Source organism: Xyrauchen texanus, chromosome 28 (genome assembly GCF_025860055.1).
Source record: "Xyrauchen texanus isolate HMW12.3.18 chromosome 28, RBS_HiC_50CHRs, whole genome shotgun sequence".
Classification (NCBI taxonomy): Eukaryota; Metazoa; Chordata; class Actinopteri; order Cypriniformes; family Catostomidae; genus Xyrauchen; species Xyrauchen texanus.
Genome location: NC_068303.1, coordinates 3266290 through 3283696, shown reverse-complemented (window position 1 = coordinate 3283696; position 17407 = coordinate 3266290). Strand labels below are relative to the sequence as shown.

At 35.7% G+C, this 17407-nt stretch overlaps 1 protein-coding gene across 5 annotated transcripts in view; it reads left to right on the top strand.

Annotated features, from left to right (window-relative positions):
• The first annotated feature begins 8634 nt into the window (after nt 1–8634).
• LOC127622392 (homeobox-containing protein 1-like) overlaps nt 8635–17407 on the top strand; it is a 28847-nt gene continuing 20074 nt past the window's right edge. For all 5 annotated transcript variants that reach the window (XM_052096491.1, XM_052096490.1, XM_052096489.1 and 2 more), the window contains exons 1-2: nt 8635–8752; nt 14202–14696. In XM_052096491.1, coding sequence (XP_051952451.1) covers nt 14203–14696 — 494 coding nt within the window. In that variant the 5' untranslated portion in view covers nt 8635–8752; nt 14202. The remainder of the gene's footprint in view (nt 8753–14201; nt 14697–17407) is intronic.

Sequence of the window (17407 nt, the reverse complement as noted above, 5' to 3'; positions counted from 1 at the left end):
TCTGAATGACTTAGGATAGAGAGAGAAAGAGTGTGGGAGAGAGCATGACCAATAAGAAGGGAGGTAGAGGTGGTCAGATCTGATTGCTGTACGTTCTTTACAACCTTCATGGGGGAGAGACAGTTGGGCTGGCCTGAGGAGACCCGGCACTGCTGTATGTTCTGGACCATGAAGTGGTGTGTTGACTAAGAGCTAATTTTAACCCATGCGCTCAGTCTGTCGTAGTGTTTAGCAGCTGAGGGGTTCAAACAGACGTCTGTGAATCCTGCTGACAGCTGGACTAAGGTATTCTGCCAAAAGAGGAAAAGTCTGTCGTAACTAGTCATGCAGTTGCTGGGGTAGAAATGAACTTTCTGTTGCAGGTAAATCAAATGAACAGTGACTGTAAGGGCAGTAAACTAATATTTGAGAAAATGTTAGGTGACTCATACAAAACTCATCAAGATAAAAAAAAAAAAATAAAAAATTTAAAGTTTGCTCGAAATGATAGAAAATGAAGCTGTCCGTTAAGATTTATTTTTATTTTTTACATTATTTTAATAAAAATGATGCACATTTCTCAAAAAATTCTAATTTTATAAAGCCAAAAAATCTCAATCTCATTAATGCAAAAAAAAAAAAAAAAATATATATATATATATATATATATATATATATATATATATATATATTGTTTTGTTTGTTTGTTTGTTTTTTTGTTTGTTTTTGTATTTATACATTATGGTAGTATTTGTAGTACTGTACTGCCTTTAATTTGATTTAAATAAAATAATAATAATAATAATAATAATAATAATAATACAGGATGAAATAGGAATATTTCTTTTTAACATATTACCAATTAAATCTAAAATTACCAATAAGAAAAATGCAATAACTTTACAGTTAAAAAAACTCCTAAAAATAAGAATTATACAAATTATAATATCATTATAAAATGGTATATACTTATTTTTTTCCTTTAGATTTTTTGGTCTAATATGTCCTGGAAAGGTTTAAGTGAGATTCAAAAATTTATCTGATGAGATAAAAAAAACTTCTATGAAAATTATATTAGAGGATTATTTTCATGTAACAGAGTAAACATGTATATTAATGAGACTCAAACAAAACCCATAAAGAACATGTCCATGTCATATTTCAGCCCAATAAATAAATAGATAAATACTATTTTACTTAAAATATTTTTTTCAACCCAAAAATGACAAATTAGTTTAATAAAATTATGCTTATTTTAAACATTCTTATTTCATAATGAAAAAAATCACATTTTCAGCACTGTAATATGAAAAAATATCTATATATTATGGAAATGGTAAAACATTTAGTGTTTACTGCTATTAATTTGTCCTGATTTAAATGGGGGATGTACTGGGTTATACAGGATGATAAAGGATTTGCTTTTTTACTCTAATACTAATAGAATCTAATTAAAATTATGTACATTTAAAATGCAATACATTTACAATAATAAAAAATACACTAAACTACATTAAACGATAATAAAAATTAAACAATGTATAATATAATTATATATAAAAAATGTTTTTTAAAATCATAAAAATTATATTACAGCATTATTTCAATTTAATACAGTAAAAACTTACAGTAATAAGAATCTAATGACTCTCAAAAAATCCATAAAGTACATTTCCAGGTCATATTTATTACCTAAATAAATAAATAAGACTTTGCCTATATTTTTTTTCAACCCAATATGTATTATGATAAATAAATAAATACATTTATATTATTATTTATTATTATTAATGATAAATAAATACATTATTATACTATACTTAGAATAGAATTAAGCCTATTTTTTTTATATAAATTATGTACATTTATTATTAGCCACAGACTGGACTCACATTTTATACTTCTCTTAATAACACACTGGCAACTGACTATTAACTGACAGCTGAATATCAACACAAAACTTGATACTTTTGGGGGGGGGTACAGTGTATTTTTATTGTATACAGTCTTCTTATTTTGTGTATACTGTATGTTGTATATTATTAGGTGTATATTGTGTTGTGTAACACGGTTGTGTAAACTATGTTATGTGTAAATCAGATGTTTATTGTAATTGTCATACTGCTATGTTGCTTGGAACTGCACCCAACACTGTTTTAAAATTTTTTTTTTCACAGTAATACTAATAGAATATAATGAAAATTAACAATGAGAAAAATGCAATACATTTACAAGAATAAAAAATACAATAAAACTCCAAAGCTAAACGATAATAAAAATTATATATATTAAATTTTGGGTTTTTGTGAGATTCACCCATTTAGCAATATACAAACAACATGTTTTTTCAAACACTGTTTACTATGTTAAACATGCAAAACTATTGCCTGGGAGACAGCTATTGCCTTTCTTTAGGCAAAGTCTTGCAAGAGTGTCACAAGCATGACACCACGTCATAACAAACACCGACACAAGTGTGTTAAAAATGTCAAGGAGTCATTTAAACAGGCTTGTGTTTACAGTCCTGTTTCCATTGTAAAGACGTTTGGCAACAACTTTAGCAGTCAAGTACGCCATGAAATGAGAGCTGCAATCTAATGTCTTTAAAATCGCCACAAATTCACCAAAAACAACTCATCCATCACCCAAATAAAACAAATGATTGTAATACTAATAAAAAAGTACTATGCTATGCTAATAGACCTATTTCTAATAAAAATGTATTCTGCAAAACATTGTGCAAATTTTCATTTGTAGTTTTCAGGTTCATTAGGTCTATATGACAGCAACGTTCGACAACACCCACAGAAATCTGTAAATCTCGGTCACAAATGCTCTGTTACTGTTTATACAAGCATAAACAGTAACACTTGTTGAAAGAGGAATGCTAGTGTAGTTTGCATTTTCGGCCAAGACTTGTGGGAGGCACTGAAGCATTCCTGCATGCTATTTCACTTGAGAGAGTATTAATACATGCAGATTAATGTACAGGAATGGAGCAGATTATTCATTCAATACAGAAACAGAGCGCAGCTGAGAAACATTGTTTCAATGTCAATTCAAAGAGTCTGAACCTCCTAACAGGGGCGGACTGGAAAGAGAAACCTGCACTGGATTTCACATAGAAACTGGCCCAAAAGTTGTTGAGCTCGGTGGTGTCGCTGTCCTTTTCTTTATATTGTGGAGCTGTTTTCCGGCCCTCTTCAGCCAGTCGCGGCCCATTTGAAAAGTCCCGGTTCTCCCTATGGCCAGTCCGCCCCTGCCTCCTACACTGGAACACAAACAACAAGCCATGCTATTTGGCTGTCTGTCTGTCTGTCTGTCTGTCTGTCTGTCTGTCTGTCTATCTATCTATCTGTCTATCTGTCTGTCTGTCATATATGAGCTCTGGAGGGCGTCATTCTTATATGACGTAAAAGATCACTTTTAACAATGCATTTCTACTATGCTAACTGTACTTTTTGAACGTTGTACACTTTAAGGGTACACACTTTTAAGGGATTGATCAAAGAGTTTGTAGGCTACACTACCCTCTACTGGCAGCTGTACAAACTAAATAGAGGAATGCAGTGCTATTCTGGGTTATGAAATACTATATGCATGTTCAATGTTTATAACAGTCTCTCTTGTTTGTTTTTATTTTGTAAAGGCATGTTGCGGTCAGCTAGCCTCACTAAATATTTTAGTGGGAATATAAGGAATATAATATAATATAGCCTAATATATTTACAAGAAATATTAAATTGTGCATGCTCAGCCTGCTCAATTACAAAGTAATAAAACAAATTCTCCATGAGGTGGTGTGCTTGATAAATTCATTATTAAAGAGTTCAATTTCCAGTTGTGTCTTGTAAAATCCCTCTGGGCCCAGATCTCTCTCTCTCTTTTTTAATTATTTGCTTCAAATCAAATATTTTATGTTTTTTATTAATAATAGAGCTTTCTGGTTTGGGTCAAGGCTGATATATATATATACAGCTTTTTTTTTCTTTCTTGAAAGCCTGCTGTGTGCAAGGTGCAGCACAATGCATACAAACTTCCCTTGCTTAACAGACTATTCCTACACGGCAACAAGTACTGGGAAAGGTAAACATGTAGAGAAATGAATCTTTATGAAAATATTTAAGTATCTTCAACATACTATACATGAACATTCTCAACATGTTTTACGGCATAAAATGCATACACTGAATATGCAAATAACAAAACAGAAGAACTTTCTTGCACATTTGCATTCTTCTATATTACACATTACACATCAGGAAAACCTCTGTCAAGTAAGTCTATGGAATTGCAATATCCAACATCAGGCAAAACGGCCTCAGACGAGATGGCTTTAGACAAAAATGTCTCAGAATGAGCAGAGAGTTGGTTGCTAGGTAAGCGTTGGTTGCAATGAAGAGCTGGTAGCTAAACTAGCTGAGTTAGGTTGCTAACTTGTGAAACTAGAGCTATCTGTAACTTTACAAAAGAAGTGTTGTTTCTATAAATGAATAACTAGCTAGCTAACAAAATTGGTGTAAGTTTAAACTGACGTTTGAAACGCATTAAGTTTACTTGCAACAACAACTCAAAACAAGCCAAACTATAGTCCTTAATAGTCGCTAGGTAATTAGCATACAGCAGCCATAGTTACTGCTAACCGTTTTATGTAGTGTCCTTAACTAGCGTTAGCGAATTCAATTATTAATTTCATATACAAAAGATTGATTGTTGGTGTTCAAACATTTTCTGCTCGTGTAACTGTCAGATGTAATAAATCATATTCCCATTAAAACATGATTCGTAATAAAAGTAGATTTAATAAATAATATATTTGCCCTGTATAAATAACAATAGGAACTGTATTTAAAATAAATAAGGGGTGATAAATAAATGCTAATACAACAGGTTGGAAAAATAGACATTTGTTTATTTTAATATCTTATATATTTCGTATATGTTGGTACTTGACACCTGATGACGCACCGTGAAAACTGCACCTTTTGAACAGTTTCATGCTGAAGAGCCGCTTATAGGTAAGTTTGTTTTCTCACTCTTGTAATTGCCAACATCATCATATATGTCGAAATGATTGATGACTATCACACAAAACATGAGCACATTGATGTCATTAAATTAGTCTGCTTTTTTATTCCAACCATTATTCCTGGTCGGAGGCTTACGTAAATATTTCCTTTATACGTAGGGTTACGTTCTACCTAAGTTTAATAGAGCAACGCTCAAATATTTAGTAGTGTTGTGACTTAGTGCCCATTTACGCCACAACTAGGCTAAGTTGTGAAGTACGTATAGCTGGTGCAACCGGCCCCTGGACTTGTGTGTGTGGCTGTGCGCGCTGCAGTGGATTTGGTTATAGCAAGCGCACGCGCGCCGCACGGACATGGATTTCTGAGCGCATGCATCTGATTTGTGTTTTCGGTTAAACTGCATTACTTTACAAGCGTTGATTGGGTGGGTTACAGCGTTGCATTCAGATAGATCCATTTCTTTTTTCCGGGATTATCAACTGACAAATAAAGTAAATTGTTAAAACTCAAACTTGAGATTTTACTGGGGCACAGCAGATATATACTGGGGCACGTGCCCCAGTAAAAGGGGTCTAGTGACACCTCTGGGTGCTTGGCCATTCCCATGGGTCACTACTCGGTATGGTCCCAGCAAGATGACAACACCCACTACACAACAGGCCCACTCCAATTAACAACCCTTGGATCTCAAGACGATTTTTATGGCTAAAAAAACTGTTAAATTCCTATGTAATTGCTGTATGATTACAAGCTAATGGTTAGCCTATTGGCTTAGCATACATCTAGTTGATTAGCATGCTTGCGACACAGTGGTACAGCTTCTCAAGTTCAACATCAAGTTCTTTTTATTTAGCACATTTAAAAACAGCATCAAGGATGACCAAAGTGCAGTACAATACAAAATTATAAATACAAAGTTATAAAACACACAACAATTTAAGACCAGGACATTACATGCTATTAAAAGCCAGTGAAAAGAGATGAGTTTTAAGAGATTTAAAAACAGATAATGAAGGTGACAATCTGATACTGATAGGCAGATTTTCCGTAAAATAGGACCCACAACCGAAAAGGCTCTCCCTCCTCTACGCTTAATGCGTTGAGCCTTGAGCGTTGGGCATCGAGGAGATATTGACCACTGGATCTCAGACTTCTAGGTGGATTGTAAGGATGCAGTAAGTCTGATAAGTAACTAGGAGCTTGGTTGTGTAATGATTTGTAAACAAACAATACAATTTTAAAATCAATTCTAGCTTGAACGCAGCCAGTGAAGTGATTTTAAAATGGGGGTAACATGATCGCACTTCTGACCTCATTTTCGAAATTTTGCTGCTGCATTTTGAACTAACTGAAGTCGAGCAATGAGAGATTTGGAAATTCCACAATAGAGAGCATTACAGTAGTCCAGACGAGAAGTGATGAAAGCATGAACTGCTATTTCCAACGTTTTCTCAGACAAAAAGGGTTTAACTTTAGAGAGTAGAAGTAGCTGAAAGAAACTGGAACCTATGACAGCACTAATATGTTTGTCAAATATCAGCTGGCTATCATCGCGGTTCTCCTCACTGTCGCCACCTAGTGGTACGGCGGTATGATTGTTTTCAATAGAACTTTAAAGTTACTGTATTTTTTTAGATTTTTATTACATATTTTATATATTTGTTTACAACATTACAACACTCATCGACATCACTACCACTTGATTAATATATATATATATATATATATATATATATATATATATATATATATATATATATATATATATATATATATATATATATTTATAATCTATCTGGAAAAGGACATCAACTGACTTAGAATACCCTGCACTAGAAACAAACCAAAGGCCCAAAGGGACTATCTATTACCAGTTACCCAAGTGAGTACCCTCCAAATCGTTCTCTCCAAGTTAATGCTTTAAAAGCCACAAAATACTTCAAAAATTAAAAAAGAGAGACGTTGTATTGCTTAAAATAGACAATAGAGTAACTGGAGCTACCAATGCTTACCTGCTTGCCTGACAACCTGGCCTACATTTTGGAGGTGTGAAGAACAGGTAAAGAACTGGACACACTTCACTTTCAGGGGAACAAACACCTACTAGGAGGTGGCATCCTACATACACACCAAGACTCAATTATGATAAAACAACAAACAAAAAATGGAACACACCTTCTTCATCTGTGTTGCACACTGGGACATATTCAATGGCAGATTGCGAGGGGATATTTGTGGTAGGTACACATATAGCTCAACATTGGGTAACAGCAAAGTAGACTATTTTATAACAGGCCTTAACCAAAACTCTCCCAGAGTGTTCACAGTCAGCCCACTAAAACCACTGTCAGACCACAATAGCATATCCCTTTACCTTAGTGGTTCAAAAACTGACCAAGAGGCATCAAAAAAAAACACTTCCACACCTCATAACCCCTATTCATAAAAGTGGAGACAAATTTGACCCTAATAGCTACCACGGAATATGTGTAAACAGCAACTTAGGTAAACTATTCTGCAACATCCTAAATAACAGACTCCTCCACTTTCTCGCAGACAGAAATGTCCCGAACAAATGCCAAAATGGCTTCCAACCTAAATATCGCACATCTGACCATATTTACACTCAACATACTCTAATTGACAAGCAAATCAACCAAAACAAAAGTAAAATCTTCTCATGCTTTTTTGACTTCAAGCAAGCTTTTGACTTAATTTGGCATGACGGGCTTTTGCTTCATCGATCCAGTGCGGCACACAAAATGTTAGGAAAATCATACAATATCATCAAATCAATGTACACTAACAACAAACTTGCTGTCAAAATTGGCAACAAACATCTCCAGGAGATGTGGCGTGAGGTAGGGCTGTAGTCTGAGCCCAACGCTATTCACTATACATCAATGAACTGACGAGAGCTCTAGAACAGACTCTAAAACCCGGTCTTACTCTACCAGACAATGAAGCCAAATGCCTCCTGTTTGCAGATGATCTAGTGCTGCTGTCACCTACAAAAGAGGCGGCATCTGGACCTTCTGCTCAATTTCTGCCAAACATGGGCCCTGTCAGATAACCCCAAAAAGACAAAAATAATGATATTCAGAAAAAGACCCAGTCGCCAAGAACAACACCATAACTTCAAATTAGACAACATGACCTTAGAACACACTCAGAACTACAAAAACCTTGGAATGAACATCAGCAACACAGAATTCTGCAAAATATACTGCAAGTACAATGAAAAACACCTAATAATGCATGCAGAGCAGAATTAGGACTGTACCCACTAATAATTCAAATAAAAATAAAAAACATTAAAGTCCATGCCCATCTAAAAAAATAGTGATACACAAACCCCAACAAAGCCGCAGGGCCATTTCAGACCATTCTGGTGCCCTAGGAGGGGTGTTTGGGGAGTGTAGCAGCGGCCTCCCATCTACCAAAAGAAGACAGTCTGTGCCCCTAATGCACACAAAATGAAGTGGAAACAGAACTGTACTTTTTTTGCAAACCCTCAATGGACTCATAGCGAAATGTCCTGATGAACTACATTTCCCATGAGTCTGTGGTGCGTGCGGCATGACGTCAGCGCGGCTGCTGTCAGTCAGACAAAGACAGTCAGTCATTCAGTCAGTCAGGGCGAGTCTTCCTAACAACATCATACAAAATATAATCTTTATCGCCTCACAGAGCGCATTAAATGATTGGCTGCGCTCAGATATTGTGTGTTTTCCTCATTCCAGGTAAGAAATATAATTTTATTCCCGAGGAGTGTCAGTTTGTGGAAGCTCGTGCTAAGCTAACTAGCCGCCTGGATAATTCAGTTAATTTTTGTTCATCTGTATAAAAACGCTCTTCACGGCTTAATATCAATCGACGTATTCAACTAGTTTAAATCCAAATTGGCTTGTTCACCTGTCCGGATAGTGAATGGGTTTATGCACTTTTTGAGCCCTGTATTAAAGTGCTGAACTCATGTTTTTATATATGCATTTATATTTATTTAGGAATATTCATAAGTAACCATGTGAATTATGCTTGAGGGCTTTTTAATGCATGTATTCTGTTATTTAAAAGTCTTTTGGTGGCCGTTTGCAGAGGTCATGACACATAAGTCATGCAAAACTAGTTTATATGGGCTAAAAGACTCAATAAAGATTTAAAAAGATTTCCTTACTACAATGTTACATACTGTATTGCACATTACAGTTATGGATATAATCTCATTTCAACTGGAAGTTGTAGTAATGCCTATATGAATAAATAATCAAGGAAGCTAATAAAATGCATTGATGGATAGTTGCCTTTTGCATTTAAACGTTGTGATGTTGATGTTGTGGATGTTGTACACCCTGTACACATACATTGTATGGAGTGTACAGGGTTAAATGCACACTTTAAGCAGAGACTAATGGAGTGAATACCTGTTCAAAACTATAAATCTTTATAAACATTTTGGTTCATAAAGACCAAAAGTAGGGTGCATGAAAAAATTAATATTTTTTTCCCCAAAATTACCAAAATGTCTAAGCCCCCCCCCCCATATCAAAAGTACTAAACAGTTATCATCTATATATTGCAATGTTTAGGTCCTTCTTTAGGCATGCAAAATTCTCAATCAGAGCTTTATCAGACACAAATATGAATAAAGATGTAATAAACATTACAATATTGGTCATATATACCATTTAATATTGGTGTTTATGTATAATAATATATGTAATATATGTTCTATAATGCTATATTGCATTGGTCATGTGTAACGGTAACATCAGCTGTTGCTGAAGCTATTTCACCTGCATGCAAGATAATGTTATCTTAGTGAAATTTCATTAATTTGAGCTGATGCACGTGTGCATGTCGCAGCAAACTGCACCCTTGACTTGCAGTGTCTCTGCAGCTGTGCCCCTGCAGTGAGCGCCTGCAGTATTTAATTGGTTTTTATGCGTTTAAAAGCATCACATAAGCAAGAATGCAGCAAGGCTTATGGGTAGTTATAAGGGGCTGTTATAATTATGGACAGAAAGTGATGAAGTATTGCACTCGCCAGATTTTAAATGCATGACATGAGTGCTTTTATTATTGTCTTTGCACACACTCACTTTTTTTTTTAATCAATTTATGCTTCTGTCGTAGCCCTACGGTAATGTATTTTTAGAAGTCCCGCAGTGGCTGCCATGTTCCTATCACAGACTTTCATAAAGATTATCTGACATCTGAAGGGCCAACTGAGCCTTTTTTGAGTGCTGAATGTTTTTATTCCAGTGGTGTATGGTTAACAGTTAACCATTGTAAATATATGGCACGGATAGTGGAAAATCCATTGCTTGCCCGTACCAGTAGGGAATTGTTACAGCAAACTAACAGTATTGCTGGGATGGTTTATTTACAGGATTTACTTAGTTGTCACAGCCTCTGGGTCACTAGTCTGTTATTAAGTGGCTTTTTCTTTCACCTTTTTAACATGTACTTTTGGGAACTGTAACATACAGTTTTATTTAGTACTGTTTGCTAAGACAAGAATCACTAATATGGTACCATTGCTCTTACTTAAGGTTAGGGATTTGAACAAAAGCTCTTACTCTTTAAGCATTAATCCCGTTTGAGCCAAGACACAAATGATGAATGTTACAGGTTCAATACAAGTTAAATGCTAAATTACACACCATTTCTAAAGTATAGCCACATGATGTACAGTGGCAAGAAAAAGTATGTGAACCCTTTGGATTTAGCTGGTTATCTGCATTAATTGGTCATAAAATGTGATCTCGTCTTTATCAAAGTCAACACGTATAGACAAACACAATGTGATTAAGATAACAACACACAAACAATTATTATCTTCCATGTCATTATTGAACACATCCCAATAAACATACACAGTGCTGTGGAAAAAGTATGTGAACCTTTGGAGTTAATAACTAGCCAATCCTCCTTTGGCAGCAAAAACCTCAACCAAGCGTTTCCGGTAGCTGCAGATTAGACCTGCAAAAAGTTCAGAAAACATTTTGGACCATTCTTCTCACACAGATCTGCTTCAGCTCAGCCATATTCTTTGGATGTCTGGTGTGAATGGCTCTCTTGAGGTCATTCGATGACATGTCTATTGGGTTAAGATCTGGGCTCTGACTGGGACACTCCAAAGGGTGGATTTTATGTCATTCTGTAGTGGATGGGTGGATAGACATTCTGTAGTTGATTTATTTCTATGTTTTGGGAAATTTTCCTGCTGCATCATCAAACTTATACTGAGCTTCAGCTGGTGCAAAGCCACCCTGACATTATAGGATATCTTGATGAACTTGGGAATTTTTTATTCCCTTGATAATGGCAAGCAGTCCAAGCCCCGAAGCAGCAAAGAAGTCCCAAATCATGATGCTCCCTCCACCATACTTCACCACAGGGATGATGTTTTCATGTTGGTATTCATGTTGGTGCACTTTTCACAGCATACGTAGTGCTGCATGTTCTTCCCAAACAATTGAACCTTCATTTCATCAGTCCACAAAACATTTTCCCTGTAGCGTTGTGGAGTGTCAAGGTTGTCTTTGGGGAAACTTCAGGCACGCAGCAATGTTATGTTGGAAAGCAGCAACTTCCTTTGTGGTGTCCTGCCATGGACACAATTCCTGTTTAATGTTTTCTGTATAGAAAACTCATGAACAGAGATGTTAACCAGTTCTAATGATTCCTTCAAGTCTATATCTGTCACTCATGGGTTCTCCATTCTGTGATGTGCCCTTTGAGTAATTGTGGCTTGACGGCCACTTCTAGTGAGAGTACCTATAGTACTAAACCATCTCCATTTATAGACAATTTGTCTAACTACGGACTGTTGAATAGCTAAGCTCTTCAAGAAAACTTTGTAACCCTTTCTAGCTTCATGCAAAGCAACGATTCTTGATAGTAGGTCTTCTGAGATCGCTTTTTTGCAAGCATGGTCCACATCAGCAGATGCGTCTTTTGAGTAGCTCTAACCCACACCTCCAATTTAGTTTCATTAATTGGATCCCAGTTGACGGCTTTAGCCTTGGGGTTCACATACTTTTTCCAACCTACACTGAATGTTTGAATGATGTATTCAATATGTACAAGAAAAATAAAACATTGTGTTTTTTCGTTATTGTAACTCAAACCAGATTTTAAGACAAATTTATACATAAATGCAGTTCACATATATTTTCTTGCCACTGTAAACATTATACATGTAAACATGATTTTGTGTGATAAGATCACTTACTAATCTTATCTGTGTAAAGATAAATCCAATAGTTTAACTTTGTTTTCATGACAACGAAACCTTGTAATCGCAGTATTGGATATAACTTAATCTGATCACTCTAAAGTCATGTTAACATGTGTAATGTTAAAGTTTTGTAATTTAATTTAGTTGTCCTAACTTCAAGCCTATTTTGGTCTTTTTAATTTTTTAATAACAATGTGAGGTATAAATGCTGCTTTATAACTCGTAAGTATGCACTTCATTTCAGCAAACAGTATAAACGAGAACATGATTCAAATGTTGCCTAGTTGTGTGTAACCATTTGCTTAATGTTAAACCATGTGCACTCGATTAGGAGGTTAAACAAAACATGCTCCATATTTGAATTCTGTGCATTTCTGGATTTATATAAACACAACCTCATCTGTCATGGGGGTAGTATGGTTTCCTTGACAACAGTGAAAGTAATTGCTCTCGCCTTGTTGATGAAAGCCGTCTTGAATAAACAGAATTTTAAGTAGGACAGATGAAAGGAAATATGCTTTTATGATCATTACTTGACCCTTTGTCATGAGATGGTGGTATAGTTCAGATATATTTCATTATATTTTCAAATGCACTAAGTGCTAAGAAGTTCTGTGTATTTTCAGAATTGCAATATTCTATTCTTGAAAGAAAATAGCACGCCGTATGTACAGGGTTGTGAGGGTTACTTTTGAAATATATTCCACTACAGATTACAGAGTAAATGCTGTTAAATGTCATTTGTAACATATTCCGTTAGATTACTCAAGGTCAGTAATGTAATCTAAATACTTTGGATTACTACTTCAGCACTAGTAGATTTTTTTTACTTGTTTTTACTATAAAAACTCTGTCAGTACAGTAAGACAAAATACACATGTTAAAAATAAATTCTCTGCAAAACCGAAATATCTTATGCAGTTTTGTTTCTAAAACAAGATAAATCAAATTGTTCTTGTTTTAAGGATTTTTAGATATTTTTACAGGAAAATACAAAATTCAAAAATTATTATCAAGAATATGATTTTAGCCCCAATATCAAAGGTCTCACTAGAAAAAAAGCAATTATGATCAAACGTGAATTTTCTTGATAAAAAATATGACTGGTAACATGTGCATGTAAAATGGCTAGAAATAGCATTTTAGCTTAGCGTAAAGCTGACAATATACACAAGGTTTATTTCTATTTCTTCTGCTCCAAACTTACTTCAAACGTACTTCTCTGTCTGCTCATATGAATGTAACACATCATTAGAAAGTGTTTAACCGCTCTTCAAATGCACTTTGGATCACATCATTTATATGTATAAATATTTTCCATCTAAAAGGACTAAATATTAAATTAAACAAATGACAATAAAAGTAATTGAAATACTTTTTGAATGTAACTGTATTCTAAATACCAATGATTTAAATTGTAACTGTAGTGGAATACATTTTAATACTATTTTAAATATGTAATCCGTTTACATGTAATTTGTTACTCACAACTCTGCGTATGTATACTATGAACAGTATGCAGATTTTTAACGACCTACCTTCATTTGACTTTAAAAACAGTGAGCGTTTTACATGCACTTTCTTACACCGTTTTGACATTAAAATCATAGATTAATCTGATGATTTAAAATCTCATGTAATCTCATTTTGTCAGATTTTCAAATAATTTCTTTGCCTCCGATCAAAGTTTGTAATGTTGTGATTCACCTCTGAGCTTGTTGGTTTGGTTACTGGCAAAAATAAATGGTAAAAACACATCCGGGACCAAGACTTCTGAAAAAGTGGTTTGGGTACTGTTGCACTCTATTTCTGGATGTAGCTTCATTGTCACATTTTTCTAATAAAGTTCTCATTAAACAGTCATTGATGCTACTTTGCACATGGGTTTGTGTTTTTGGCTACAAATTATCACATGTTCAATAATCGTTATTTGTTTTTCCCATCAGAATGTCTCACTACACCGATGAACCTCGTTTCACTATCGAGCAGATCGATCTTCTCCAGAGACTGCGGCGTACAAGTATGACCAAACCCGAGATCCTGCACGCCCTGGACACCCTTGAGCGCCTCGATCGCGAGCACGGTGACAAATTCGGAGGGCACGGCCCTTTGGACTCTAGCACAACCAACAGTACCACCTCTGGCACTACACCCACCTCAAATAACACTAACAAAGCCACTACGGCGACGCAGACGCAGTTCGGTAACTTATCGCCGTCTCCTAGCAACAGTTACGGCACTTCCCCGCCCACAGTTTTACCCTCGCCGGTCGCGCTGGTGGCCATGGCGCAGAATGGACGCGACACTTTGGCAGCAACGCCCAACGGGAAGCTGTCTCCAAATCGCTACCCAATGAATAGCGCGGCGGCCGTGAGGTCGTATGGAATGGAGGGTTCAGAGGATGATCTGGATGTAGACGACAAAGTGGAGGAGCTTATGAGGTCAGTGTGGGTCAAAGGTTAAGGGCAATTCAAACTAAGTCTTTTATTATTCAAACTGATGTTCACTGAAGTTGTTCTCTTCATAAATGTTTCTTTCATATTTAAAGGAATTTTTTGCCCCAAAATTTTAAATCTGTCTTTCTTCCGTGGAACACAAGTGGAAATGTTGAATATATTTTGAGTATTCGTGCTGCTCTTTTACATACAATGAAAGTGTACAGCGTAGAGGTAGACCGGTTTATCATCGGTTTAGTCATCGGTTATCGGCAAAAATCTATGCCGATAGTTGTTTTTTTTTATTAATCCTCCTTGTTCCTCTGTGGCTGGTGCTATTTTGATTAGGTAATCAAGTAATCTAAATTGAAGAGCGGGCGGGCATGCAATAAATATATATGCTATAAAAAGCTTAATTTGGTAAAAATAGAGCTGTGTAATGGAGCCAAGTCTTCGTCATTTCAAATTAAGAGCCCCTTCCGTGTTCCAACATTATGCAGCAAATCTTCATTTTTTTCTGGTTATTATTGCGATTATATTAATCTTAATCTCAGCCTCTATGACTGTGCCTGTTACAACAAGGAAAGTCTTGAGATGCAGGGTCAGTCCATCACAAGTGGTCCAATACAGGTTGCTTTACCATTTTGAATTTTCCAATTTATTTTGAGTGAATGTATGAATTTTTTTATGTATTTGTATTGCAAAACCACCAGTTTTTTATTTTACTTGGTTTAACCACAACGGCCATTTTTGTGTCATGGCACAAAATTTCCCGGAAACGTGTGCTGCCATCTTGCGCTGATTATGCGCAGTAGTGATCGTGGGGTGGAGCCGCGGTATCTGTAGACGGTGTATAATTTTGATTTTTACCATATTATTTCCTAAAATAAAAAATTATTAGTAACTGCTAGCTACCGATTAGAGCTGTGTTCAAATATTGATTTGGCCGATGCGTGTATCAAATCAGCTGTGCCCGTATCGATGCTGCATCAAACTGCAAGTTTGAGTGCAGCTTATCATGCAACAAAATGGCTGTCAATCACCTGAGCAGTAGTAGACCACTGCATTTAAATTAGTTGAGACTCTTGCTACCACAGCCATAACTTGAACATGAAATATATGTGCATTTTGGCTTTTTCCTTGTACCTGGCAGTTGGGAGGAAGACTACACTTGCACAATATCCAAATACTTCAAAACGAAAGTACTGCATAGTGCGTAACACAACAAACCTCTATCTAACAGTTAGGGCTGCAACTAACGATTATTTTGATAATCGATTAATCGAATGTATGGAATGATTTTCCGGACATTATTCAAAAGGAATTGCAAATTGTATTTGCAATTGCGTTTTCAATTTGTGAACACATAAAATGTGACATAATCCAAACGCAATTGCAAATCGCACATTACCGTTTGCATTTTCGTTTAAGCGAACGCACAGTGACTGCCAGATTTCAAATGGAAAAGCAAAGTCTGTTTGCAACTGTGTTTCCCATATCTTACGAGTTTTGGCCCTGTCATATTTAAATAGCAATTTCAATTACCACGTCTGCTTTTTCACTTTCTCAGCGTCGCGTATGTAGCCAGCCAAAACTCAAGTGGAATACTAATTCCCTTAGTATTTCCATTGATGCCTTACGCGGAAACCTGTCAATCAGGGTCAAGGGTGGGATTATGCTATGGGGCGTGTTTGTCTTGGGAAGTGATGTCACTCACAGTCGACGGTCAAGAGTCATTATATAAACAAGCATTAAAAGTAATGGACCAGAAATCTGTAAGATGGCATCACTGCATCATTCTAAGGAAGCATAATATCTTGAGTTTTGACAGTTTTGTAAATTTTTCTTTTTAAAACTAATTTTTAAGTGTGTGAACAACGTTGCACCAGAAATATTCTGTCAACTAGTACATAAACAAAAGAGCGGAATAAGAACTAGAGGCACAATAAGTGGAAACTATAGCCGCAAAACGTAGAACAACATTTGGTCAGACATCATTTTCAGTAAGAGGCATACATTTGTGGAATGCATCTGAAATTAAAACATTGACAGACTTCAAGGTTTTTAATACACATTTAAAGCAATGGCTGAAACTGAAACAACTTTGTGAACACTGACTGTACAGGACATAACACAATGCATACAAACATAATGTTGCATATGTGAGCACGCACAGACATATGCACACTTTTGTGTTCTTGTATTGTTAAATGTGTCTAGACTTTGTTTTATAGTGACTTCCACATCTACTTAAGCCCATATCTTATTTCATATATGGGATGTATTTGTTGTATGTATTTTATTAATTATAAATCTTAAACTCAATACTCTGTAATTTTTGTTTTAAATTTATAAGCCTAACCAGGGACAGGGGTTGCAAATTAGTCATGGCTAGAAACATGTATGCGTGGCATCTACTTTGTATTCTTTATAAAGCAATGTTCTATGCATTTGTCCCTGTCAAATAAACATTAAAATAAATACAAAATAAATAAAGAGGTGATGCCCTGAACAGACGCCGGTTTATTTGATCTTGACCGTCGACTGTGAGTGACGTCTCTTCCCAAGACAAACACGCCCCATAGCATAATCCCACCCTTGACCCTGATTGACAGGTTTCCGTGTAAGGCATCAATGGAAATACTAAGGGAATTAGTATTCCACTTGAGTTTTGGCTGGCTACATACGCGACGCTGAGAAAGTGAAAAAGCAGACGT